This window comes from Rattus norvegicus, chromosome 11 (assembly GCF_036323735.1).
Source record: "Rattus norvegicus strain BN/NHsdMcwi chromosome 11, GRCr8, whole genome shotgun sequence".
In the NCBI taxonomy this organism is placed as follows: domain Eukaryota; kingdom Metazoa; phylum Chordata; class Mammalia; order Rodentia; family Muridae; genus Rattus; species Rattus norvegicus.
In genome coordinates this window covers 97287613-97299879 of record NC_086029.1, presented here as the reverse complement: position 1 = coordinate 97299879, position 12267 = coordinate 97287613, and the positions used below count along the sequence as shown (strand labels likewise).

General features: G+C 50.2%; 2 protein-coding genes across 2 annotated transcripts in view; both read left to right on the top strand.

Annotated features, from left to right (window-relative positions):
- Positions 1-5450: 5450 nt before the first annotated feature.
- Hic2 (HIC ZBTB transcriptional repressor 2) overlaps positions 5451-12267 on the top strand; it is a 53122-nt gene continuing 46305 nt past the window's right edge. Inside the window, exon 1 of the mRNA XM_039088073.2 lies at positions 5451-6289. The gene's annotated coding sequence lies outside the window, so the exon portion shown is untranslated. The remainder of the gene's footprint in view (positions 6290-12267) is intronic.
- Rimbp3 (RIMS binding protein 3) lies at positions 6264-11839 on the top strand. Its single transcript, NM_001408780.1, has one exon. The coding sequence runs from the start codon at positions 6573-6575 to the stop codon at positions 11409-11411; it is 4839 nt and encodes a 1612-aa protein (NP_001395709.1). The 5' UTR covers positions 6264-6572; the 3' UTR covers positions 11412-11839.

Here is a 12267-nt window from a genome sequence, read left to right as displayed (position 1 = left end):
CTCCCCATTGAATTTGTAAAGTACAGGTGAGGGGCAGGTACAGGATAGAAGGAGGCCTGTCATTGGAGGAAAAGGAAGGATGGACGGGAGAGAAGTTTGAAGGAAGAGGAGGAGACTAGAGAACAGAAAGGAGACAGGACTGAGGAGAGGGTGAGAAGCCATGGCAGGTGATGTTAAGATTCTGCTCTGTGTATTTACAGGTTGTTATTAATGTTCCTAAGGGATGAATGGTACCGGGCTTTGTATGTTTAAGTGGGCAATTATATCTTATCAATTGGATCTAAGATTAGTGTGTTGTGTGTTCTTTTATGTGACGGTTTGAGTGTAGGAAAGTGTGTGGCGGCAAGAGACACAGGACCACTGAGGAGTTGGGATGTGTTACCACCAAGATATCTAGCAGATATCTTGGGACACCGCAGTGCGGACCCAGCAAGGTAAAAGACAACAATAACTTTTTTATTTTTATATTTTTACAACAACATCTCTCCAGGCCTATTATCTCTTTGTTAAACAAGTGTCTATCTTAGAATGTAAGACATGACATTTATGAAGAGATCTGCACACTAGGACAGGTAGGAATTCTCTTCCCTTCAGATCCTGGAACAGTTCTGTGCTATTTCCAGGGAACTCTGGAGCCCCACAGAATCCAGTTTGAAAACAGCTCGTGTAATCTTTCTCTTTCATTTTGTAAGTGGGGAAGTGAGACTGCGAGGAAACAATAACATGGTTTAATCTGCCTCTAATCTGTAACTCGTTCTAATATATCTCAAGCACAGTGGTGTCCTGGGTCACATGAAGGGACAGAGTGGAGACCAAGAAAGACATTTTTCTAAAAACATCTGACATGCTACAGGAGGTTCTGGCATGACTAGCCATAACAGTGGATGAGTTTAGGACTCTAGAGATTCACTCCAAATCCTCCCCCTGGTCACAGGCTGATCTCCAGACCTCATAGCTTGAACCGCAGTCAAGTAAGTCACATGAGCTGTGAAACCACCCACATCTCCATGAAATCACAACCTCAGCCTCAGTTGCCGGGTATTTTCTTTTTCTTTTTTTAAAAATATTATTTAATGTGTGAGTGCTCTGTTGCATATACATCCTCAGGCCAGAAGAGGGCATCAGATCCCCTTACAGATGGTTGTGAGCTACTCTGTGGTTGCTGGGAGTTGAACTCAGTACCTCTAGAAGATAAGCCAGTGCTCTTAAACTGCTGAGCCATCCCTCCAGCCCCCCAAAGGTATTTTCTACAGGCTCAGGAGAATCTTGTTTGAAAAATAACTATAGCGATAATTTGCCAGGTGCTGAGTGTACACAGTGGTTAGAAGTCCTTAGGTGTAGCCAGGCACTGTGATGCACAACTTTTTAGTTCCACAATTCAGGAGGCAGAGGCAGGCAGATCTCTGGGAGTTTGATGCCAGCCTGGTCTACAGCTCCAGTTCTAGGATAGCCAGGGTTACACAGAGAAACCCCACCCCCCAACCCCTGCCAAAAAAAAAAAAAAAAAAAAAAAAAAAGAGGAACAAGAGGAGGAGGAGAAGGAAGAGAAAGAAGTTATCCCAGGTGCTTCCTGGGCTCAGAAGGCACCACAAAGCAGCTTTCTGATAGAATGTATGAATATGAACGTTAGTTATCACTGTGGGTTTTTGTAAACCAGTTAATGCCAGAACCTGGAAGAACAGGGAGGAACCAGATAGGAGGAAAGTTCCTGAGTCACTAAAGTAGCCAGAGGATAGCTATGTATGTGATTTTTTTTCCCCAAGGCAGATTTTTTCTGTGTAGCCCTAGCTATGCTAGAACTTCTGGACTTGCCTCAAACTCACAGAAATACACCTGCCTCTGCTTCCCAAGTGCTATAATTAAAGGAATGTGCAGCCACTACTCGGCATTATTATTCTTATTGGTCCTGTTTCTCCTTGAGGGAAGGAGGAGAGTCTGCTGCCCCTCCTTTGAGGACTGGACCTTACCAACAACTGACCTTCATTCCATGCCCAGTTTCATGCCTCCTCCCAATACTCCAATGGCCAGTGCACACCCTAAAGCCCCAGGCCTCGATGACAAAGACCCCAACATGCTAAGCCTTTTCTTTTTTGTTTTCTAAAAGTTTACTTATTTATTTTATGTATGTGAATACACTGTCGCTATCTTCAGACACACCAGAAGAGGGTATTGGATCTCATTACAGATGGTTGTGAGCCACCATGTGATTGCTGGGAATTGAACTCAGGACCTCTGGAAGAGCAGTCAGTGTTCTTAACCACTGAGCAATCTCTCCAGCCCAAGCCTTTTCCTATCAACTGAAACTTTTTTGTTTTTGTTTAAGACAAGTGTGTGTGTCTGTGTGTGTTTGTGTGTGTGTGTGTGTGTGTGTGTGTGTGGCATCAAAGTCAGAGATCCACCTGCCTCTGCTTCCCCTGAAGCCTTTTTATACCTGAGTGTTGGAACTAGGCAGGCTAAGAGACTGAGTACAGTACCCTCTATGATCTTTCTTTTTTTGGTTTGTTTTTTTTTTTGGTTTTTTTTTTTTTGTTGTTTTTTTTTTTTAAAGATTTATTTATTTATTATATATAAGTACACTGTAGCTGTCTTCAGATACACCAGAAGAGGGCATCAGATCTCTTTACAGATGGTTGTGAGCCACCATGTGGTTGCTGGGAATTGAACTCATGACCTCTGGAAGAGCGGTCGGACGCTCTTAACCGCTGAGCCATCTCTCCAGCCCCATGATCTTTCTATATGCCTGATCCTGTTTATCCTAACTTGCATGAAAAAGACATTCCATTTTTACCTCCTCTGAATCCACTCTGGGCAGAGACACAATGGCTTATTAGCCACACCCATTCCTCAAAGGAGAAGCAGCTGTACGTGGAGGCTAAAGGCAACCCCATGGGCTGCAGTGTTTTGGGAACTCCACACCCAGCCTGGAGAGCCCTAAAAGTCTCCTTGGAGTAGGAAACTACCAAGGACAGGAAAAAGGAAGCAGCTGGTGAGAAGACAAGAGAAGAGTTTGAGGGGCTGGAGAGATGACTCAGCAGTTAAGTCCACACTGCTGCTCTTCAGAGGGCCCAGGTTCAATTCCCATAAACCACATGGTGGCTCACACCTGTCTGTGACTCTAGTCCTAGGAGATCTGACACCTTCACACAGACATATATGTAGGCAACAACACACATAAAATAAAAATAAACAAATCATTTAAAAAAAAGAGCAGGGTTTGAGACAGGTCTGGGGAGTACACCTATGATCTCAGCTGCCATAGCCTGAGGCAGAGAGACCACTACTAGTGCAAGGCCAGCCTGGGCAGGTTAGCAAGATCCTGACTCAAATACAAGTTTAAAAAGGAGCTGGGTGTGGTGGCATGCACAGCCCTTTAATTCCACTTGGGAGGCAGAGGCAAGTTGATCTGTGTGGGTTTGAGCCCAGCCTGGTCTACATAGAAACTGACATAGAAAGACCCTGTCTCCAAAACAAAAAAGGCCACCACCACCACCACCCAAAACAGACATTCAAGCATGGTGCTGCACACCTTTATTCCAGCACTTGGAAGGCAGAGAGGCAAGGTCTCTGTGAGTTCTAAGATACTGACCCAGCCAGCTCAATCAGTCAACAGATTCTCCAGGGCAGGAGTGAGGATTAAAAGGAAAAAGACGGGGGCTGGAGAGATGGCTCAGCGGTTTAGAGCACCCGACTACTCTTCCAGAGGTCCTGAGTTCAATTCCCAGCAACCACATGGTGGCTCACAACCATCTGTAAAGAGATCTGATGCCCTCTTCTGGTGTATCTGAAGATAGTTACAGTGTACTTATACATAATAAATTAATAAATCTTTAAAAAAAAAAAGCCTTTAAAAGGAAAAAGACAGTTAGAGTAGACAACATTGTAGCATGGCCCCAGCCAGTTCTGAGGCTAAAGCAGGTTTCTTTCTTCCCAATCTACTTTTTTTAAAAAATGTATTTATTTATTATCTATGAGTACACTGTAGCTATCTTCAGACACACCAGAAGAGGGCATCAGATCTTATTACAGTTGGTTGTGAGCCACCATGTGGTTGCTGGGACTTGAACTCAGGACCTCGGGAAGAGCAGTCAGTGCTCTTAACCACTGAGCCATCTCTCCAGCCCCCCAATCTACTTTTATACCGTTTTAATTACATGCAAGTAATAAGGTCAGTTTTAGGTTGAGAAACAAGTAAGACAATAAACACAAATAGTCAAAGAACGAGCAAAGCAATAAACAAAGTCATGTGATCAGTTTCTAAGGGATTATCAGAATGACAAAGATATCTGAGCCTACTTCCCTGTCCTAGCGCAAAGTCATATTCTTGCCTGACGCCTACTTCTTCTGACCCAATGTCAATTCCTGCCTGAACTTGCTGCTTCTTCTTTTTTTTTTTTAAATTTTTCTCTCTTTTTTTGAATTTTTTTATTATGTATACATCATACAGCTTTCTGCCTGAATGTACGCCTGCAGCCCAGAAGAGGGCAACGGATCTCAATACGGATGGTTGTGAGCCACCATGTGGTTGCTGGGAATTGAACTCAGGACCTCTGGAAGAGCAGACAGTGCTCTTAACCTCTGAGCCATCTCTCCAGCCCCTGAAATTGCTTCTTTGTTCTAGTCTAAAATCAGATTTCTGCCTGAGCTTACTTCCTTGTCATGGCACAATATCAAATTTCTGCCAAGTGGCCCCAAAAGCTCTCCATAGGATCCCTTGGTAGACATTAGTTCTAGGCCGCCCAGAGCTACAGACTGTGCTACATATTTCTTTTAAAAAAATGTTTTTGGGGAGCTGGAGAGATGGCTCAGGGGTTATGGGTGCTTTACTGATCTTGCAGAGAATATGGGTTTGGTTCCTGGCACCCACATAGCCACTAAAAACCAGCTGTGGCTCCAATTCCAGGATACTCTCTTCTGACCTCAAAGATCACCAGACATACATGCAGTGCACATAAACTCAGGTAGGCACAAACACATAAATGAACAAAATAACAAAACTTAAATTTTTTGTTTTTTGGCTTTTGTTGTTGTTGTTGTTGTTGTTGTTGCTTTTCAAGACAGGTTTTTGTAAGTAGTCTTTGTTAGGACCAATGTTGGGGTTTAAATCTCAGCTCGTGCGGGATAAAGCTCACCAAGCTAACACGGTTCCATGCGAAGGGGTTTAATGAGAGGAGAGGAGAGGAGAGGAGAGGAGAGGAGAGGAGAGGAGAGGAGAGGAGAGGAGAGGAGAGGAGAGGAAAGGCTGGCCAGCCATGAGCACGTGGAGGGAAGGTGGGGGATGAGGAGAGAACGGACAGGGACAAAGAGGGCAAGAGAAGAGGAAGAAGGAGGGCAAGAGAGAGTAAGAGGGAGAGGAGGGGACAAGCAGCCCCCCTTTATAGTCAGGCACAGCTGGCTGTTGCCAGGTAACTGTGGGGTGGAGCATACCTGACTGTTGCCAGGTAGCTGTGGGGGTGGGGCTTAGACAGAATCCCAACAGTCTTGGCTGTCCTGGGGCTCACTCTGTAGACCAGGCTGGCCTAGAAATCAGAGTTCTGCCTACCTTTTGAATGGTGGGATTAAAGAGATGTACCACCACTGCCCAGCTTAACATCCTAAATTTTTAAAAGGGCTGAGAACTGATATCGAATAACGTACTTGCCTGTCACTTACTATATGCGACCCTGGGCTCAGTCTCTAGTACTAAACACACACAGGGAAAAGGAGAGAGAGACAGAGAGATAGAATATGAATCTCAGCGGTATAAAATTTGCCTAGCATGTTTGAGGTGGGTGCAATCAATCCTCAGTTATTGCCACCTTGCTAATTTAAAAAGGCTCAGATGCAAGACATGTTGATCAACTCCTGCAATCCAGGCACTGGGGAAGCAGAGGCAGGTGGATCTCTGATTTTGATGCCAGCCTGACACACACACACACACACACACACACACACACACACACACACACACGGGAAAAAAAAAAACCCTGTCTTAAACAAACAAAAATGTTTCAGTTGATATAGGAAAAGGCTAAGCATGTTGGGGTCCTTGGAAGAGTAGGCACAGAGGAGTTATAGCCACACTGGGTCAGAGCTCAACCACAAATTTAAGCAGATCTTGTAATAGTTCTCTGTTGCCTAATTTAAAAACTCGACCAGAAACCCTAGTAGGCCAGGTGAGATCTGACCACAATCCATTTTTACCCAGTCCAGGAGCAGCGATCGTCTAGCAACCCTGCTGGGGATCTAATTCTGGAAAGAATTGCACACTGCCAGGGAGAGAGTGGAATGGGTCACAAAAGCCCTAAAGCAGGTATGTGTGAGCTCAGAAATATGTCCAGGGTGTCAGGGGAACTTCCGAGGCTAGTTTGAAAGGGGTCTCAAAAGTCTAGGAAGAGGCAAAAGGCGCTCAGTCTGTGGAGAGGCGGCAGGTTATAAGGGAGATCACCCCCAAGGCGGAAGAGGCGCGCGGAGGGCACCTAGGGGCGCCGGAAGGGGCGCGTGGGGCGGTTGGCAGCGGCCGGGGGCGGAGGCCGTTGGCTAACTGGCCTACCAATACCAAGCTATCTCTGGCTTCTTGCCGGGCTGCGGCCACAATGACAAAGGATTCACCCACCCCCTTGGGTGGTGGCCGCGCGTCGCCCAAGAAGCCAGGCAGCCCCGGCCCAGCGGCCGCAGTGCTGGAGGAGCAGAGGCGAGAGCTAGAAAAACTGCGGGCAGAGCTGGAGGGCGAGCGCGCGCGCGGCCGGTCGGAACGGAGGCGTTTCGCTACCCAGACGCGCCAGCTGCGGGAGGCGGCCGAGCAGGAGCGGCAGCAGCTGGCTGACCATCTGCGCTCCAAGTGGGAGGCACGACGCCTCCGGGAGCTGCGGCAGCTGCAGGAGGAGGTGCAGCGCGAGCGCGAGGCCGAGATCCGGCAGCTGCTGCGCTGGAAGGAGGCAGAGTTGCGGCAGCTGCAGCAGTTGCTACACCAGGAGCGCGATGTTGTATTGCGCCAGGCTCGGGAGCTTCAGCGCCAGCTGGCCCAGGAGCTGGTGAACCGCGGTTACTGCAGCCGCTCGGGGGCATCCGAAGCCTCCGCGGCGCAATGCCGCTGCCGCCTGCAGGAAGTGCTGGCGCTGCTGCGCTGGGAGACCGATGGAGAACAAGCCGCGCGCATCCGCCACCTGCAGGCGGCGCTAGACGTGGAGCGCCAGCTATTCCTTAAATACATCCTAGAGCACTTCCGCTGGCAGCCGGCTTTACCAGGACCCGCGGATCCCCAAACCACGCATTCCTTGGAAGAGCCACCCTTAGAAGCCCAGAGCAATACTGATGGCACCCCAAAGCCTGCTCGTCGACTCGGATCCCTCGAAAGCCTGAACACTGGTGTCCGGGTTCACTCTCCAAACGACCTGCTGCCCACGCGTGCCAGCTCCCTCGAATCCTTGGCAACAGCACATTCCTGCTCACTGGACAACACACTGAATTGCCCCGAGACTTCTGAATCCGAGGTAAGGGCCCCTTCGACCACTGCCTCTATTCCAGACACCTCCAGTCCTCAGCCGCCGCCTCAGCTACCATCAAAACATAGGAAACCTAATGACCTGCAGAAAGAAAGCTCTGAGAACAAGCCCTGCGAAGACTCGACCTCTTCATCTCCAGGTCTGGACTACCACGAACTGGTGAGGCAGAACTCGGAGCTGGCAGAGGCCTTACAGGTGCTAGTTCGCCGCTGCTGTGACCTACGCGAAGAAAACTTGCAGCTGCGGCGCACAGGCTTCTCTGAGGAGGCGGGAGAGAAAGTGAAATGGCTTAAGGTGAAGCACGCAGAGCTGACCGATCTCGCTCAGCGCCTTGAAGATAGGGCCCGCAAGCTGCAGGAGACCAACCTGAGGGCCATGAGTGCTCCAATGCCAGGTGAGAGCCTCGAAGGTCTGGATCTGGGCCAAGTGTTTACCTGCCAGCGTGCTCAGGACCTGTCAGAACAGGCTGGCGCGCTGCAAGCCAAGGACCTGCAGATCGAAGCTTTGAGGCGGGAGTGCCACCTGCTACAGGCGCGTATCGCCGCGGACCTTGGCAGCTCCTCGCATCCTGAAGAGGGCGCCACCTGCGCGCAATGGTGCAACATCAGTGACTTGGACCGGCTTCAGCGTGAGTCTCAGCGGGAAGTGCTGCGCCTACAAAGACAGTTGACTCTACATCAAAGTAAAGCTGGCGCCTGGGCGGACACAGGCAGCCCCAGCGCACCCTCGGAGATAGCTCGGCACCAGGTGCAGGCTCTGGAACGCGAGCTGGGTTTACAGCGGCGGGAATGCGAGGAACTGAGTGTTCAGGCAGCTGCTGCTGAGCGGCGCTACGAGGAGACAGAGGCACAACTGCAAGCCGCGCTGCATAAGGGCGCCAGGCTGTCAGAGGAGAACGCGCGGTTGCAGGCCCTGGCCAACTGGATGAAGAAAATGGCAGATGAGAACAGCAATGTTTCCCGGCAGCAAAGTCACGCGAGGCAGAGGCAGGAACTCGAAGCCACTGGCCTGCTGGCTGAGCAGCTGCTGCAACAAGAGGGATATGCGCAAGACAGGCGGCAGCAGCTGCAGCAGTACCAGAATAAAACCCCAAGTGACCTTAGGATTTCTGGGAAAGAGATGCAGGGGTTGCAGTTTCAGCCTGGCCACCCGTCAGAGTCATCAGAGACCACCCAAGCTTCAGAGTCCCAAGTCAGAGATAGCAGGAGACTGAAGTTCAAGACAAAATCCGAAGAATATATATTGCCACTGCCTACCAGGGACATACAACCTCCTGCTTGTCTCTCCCAGCAGGAGAACCCAGTTGCCCTTGGGGAGCCAGCTGCTGCCTCCCAAGTGTCAGACAGAAACCCATCCAGTCAGTCTCTGGACTCCAAGCTCCAAGCCAAGAAAACCAGTTCACAGTCAAATTCCTCCTCGGAGGTAGAGTCCATGTGGGCGACAGTGCCATCTTGCCTCTCTCTGGACATGGACACTGCGAGTGAAGTGGATGATTTAGAACCAGACAGTATGTCCACTCCCCTAGAAATGAGGAGCCTCGAGGCTCCCATTGTTCCAAAGCTCAAGATCTTCCTGGCTAGATATAGCCACAATCCGTTTGAAGGGCCTAGTGAGCGTTCTCATGACGAGCTGCCCCTCACAGCTGGGGATTATGTCTATGTCTTTGGGGATGTGGATGAGGATGGCTTCTACGAGGGGGAGCTTGTGAACGGACAGCGAGGGCTTGTCCCCTCCAACTTAGTGGAACCGATTTCAGGAAGCCCTATCCTGAGCCACCTATTCCTCAAGTCCCCTGGTGCTGGTCCCACTTCACTTCCAGCTGAGCACAGCAAAGCCTTGAAGAAAGGCAGCTTATTACTTGGGGAAGTACAGGAGAGAGGCCTATGTCAGGCAGGAAGGGTAGACTCTAAGACAGATGTGGCATCAGAGAGTTTGAAAACCAAGACAGAAGCCTGCTGGCTGGGCTTGAAGTCAAGCATGGAGGAGCAGAGCTTCTCCAGACCCCTCCTGGAGGCCAAAGGAGCACTCTGTCTGGCCCCCATGGAACTACAGCTGCAGAATGTCACAGCCACCTCCGCCACTATCACCTGGGCCTCTGGCAGCAATAGATACCCCCACGTGGTGTACCTTGATGACGAAGAGCACATCCTAACTCCCTCAGGTGTGAACCACTATACCTTCCAAGGCCTACACCCTGGCACACGTTACCAGGTGAGGGTTGGGGTACAGCTACCCAGGGATCTATTACAGGTGCTCTGGGAAACAATGTCCTCCACTGTAACCTTCGATACGCCTTTAGCAGGCCCCCCCGATCCCCCTCTGGACGTGCTGGTGGAGCACCATGCTGCCTCTCCAGGTGTCCTAGTGGTCAGTTGGCTCCCTGTGACCATAGACTCAGCTGGGTCCTCCAATGGAGTGCAGGTCACCGGCTATGCTGTGTATGTGGATGGCTTCAAGGTGACAGAAGTCGCCAACGCCACTGCTGGAAACACCTTGTTGGAATTGTCTCAGCTTCAGCTTCCCCTGGGGTGCCAGAAGGTTTCAGTGAGGACCATGTCGCTGTATGGCGAGTCCCTGGATTCTGTGCCAGCTCAGATCCCCGAGGACTGCTTCTCTTGTTACCCATTCCTAGAGGCTCCTCCCTTTAACTACACAGATGGTGACCCTTTTCCTGTTTGTCACCAGAAGCTGGCACAAGCGTCTCTGAGTGCCAAGTCCAGTCCTCACGTCCCCGGAAGCTGTGGGGAGCCCCAGGCTAAGTTTCTAGAAGCATTCTCTGAAGAACAACCAAGGAAGCATTTATCGCTATCCAGCCTAAGCTCAGATGGGGCAAACAAGCAAGTCCAGGGGCCCACAGAGGCCTGGAAGGGCTATGAGAAAGACCTGTCCTTTCAGAGGAGTCCCCAGAACCACAAGCCACCTCTGCTTTTTGGCCAGTCTGGGGTGGAGGAAGGACATGCCCCACACATATGCATTAGTGGGAGTCCTTCTCCAGGGTTCATCCATCTCTCCTCAGAGGTTGGACCTGGAAAGATACTGTGTTGGGAGGAGCCTGGCCTTGAAAAAGCCCTTCTTCAAAATCAATATGCCCAGATGGTCCCACATCACCAGCAAGGCTCCAGCCAGTGCCATACAGCTGACTTTCATCACATTTTTGAGGAGAAGGAAGCTCTGTGTTTGGACTCTCGGTGCACAGAGAAGCCAGAGCAAAGAAAGAAGTCCCAAAATGGACAGAGACAAGGAACTCCAGGAAGCAAGAGAGAGTGCCAGTTTCATGAGCCTACCTCAGTGCTATGCCCAGCACCAACCAGCAAAATCATTAAGATAGCAAGTGGTGGCTCTGACCAGCTGGAGACTGACGGGAACAGTCCAGTCAGGGTCTTCCTGGCCCTCTTTGACCATAGCCCCCTGGCGAGATCTGTCAACTCAGAAGCTACAGAAGAAGAGCTGTCCTTCCAGAAAGGGCAGTTGCTCAGAGTGTGGGGCTCCCGGGACCACCATGGCTTCTACCATGGAGAGTGCAATGGGCAAGTGGGCAAAATCCCTGGGCACCTGGTAGTTGAGGTAGAGGTGGGCACACAACAGACTGATGGGAGGTGGCTTTTGCCACCACAGGGGCATCTGCATTCCGAGGCTCAACGTGAAGACTTGGAGGGTCTAACCAATTCCCAGGGATCTTATATGCTTCAAGGGAACTCCAGAACACCCACACTGTGGACCCCAAAGACAATGGTGGCGGCTCTGGACTATGACCCCAGGGATGGGAGAGCAGGGGTCCGGGCAAAGGGCAAGCTGGTATTGAGAGCTGGAGATGTAGTCACAGTTTATGGGCCTGTGGATGATAAGGGATTCTACTATGGTGAGTATGGTGGACACAGGGGCCTGGTCCCAGCCCACCTGCTGGATGACTTGCCTGTCCATGGAGAGTAAGCACGGCTCCCTTGTAGGGTAGTGGCCTCTGGCTGCCCACGCCCCTTGGAAAGAGAAGCAAACACATGTATCTTCACACAATGCCCCTCCTCACTAGCCACCTTAAGCAACACTGGCTCCAGGCAACATCACCTGAATCAGATGTCTTCTCAGTGTCCAACAGCAGCAGGACTTTACCTCCGAGTTGTTTCCAAAAGAAGAGTAAACCAGCCAACCCCTGAGAGTTTGATATTTCAAAGACATGAATAGCCATGGTGGGTATTAGAGATGCCTTTTTCTGTGGTCAGTATGTTTTCTTTTAGCAGGTTAACATTATCCATCCATTGCCGTGTATGAAAGTCTCAAGAAAATTTAAAAAGAAAAAGCAGTCAGAATGCTATTTTTCTACTTTATGTTCAACCCTCATTAAAATGTTCATAGAAAAAGAATACTTCAGTAGTTAAAGCATGGCCAAGGGAAATAGGAGCCCCTTGGGAAGGTATTTCACATATGCCTTACAGAGCCTATGGCAATTTGAAGGAGATTGCTCATGTGATGTATGACACACAACCAAGAGCCCCCTTGTCCCATGGTCTTCCAGGGCTCTCCCGGCTGGCGAACAGGAAGGGTGGGGCTTCATCCTTCCCTCATATCCAACAGGGTTGTTAAAGAGAAGACTCTGCTTTCTTTCTATAGTGTAGCCAGAGATGACTACAAGCCCCCTGGGGCCAAAATATTGAGCCGTCCACCAGCTGTCCCAGCAGAAGGGTAACTTGGACTTGAAGGCTACTACTATCTGAAAGTGGGAAGAAGAGGGGGACAGCAGGGAGCCCCTCAAAGGCTTACAAACTACATGAAAAGCCAGAGTGTGGAGTCA

Excerpts from the sequence above, each read along its gene's own strand:
- Rimbp3 (NM_001408780.1), top strand. The coding sequence starts at position 6,573 with ATGACAAAGGATTCACCCACCCCCTTGGGTGGTGGCCGCGCGTCGCCC.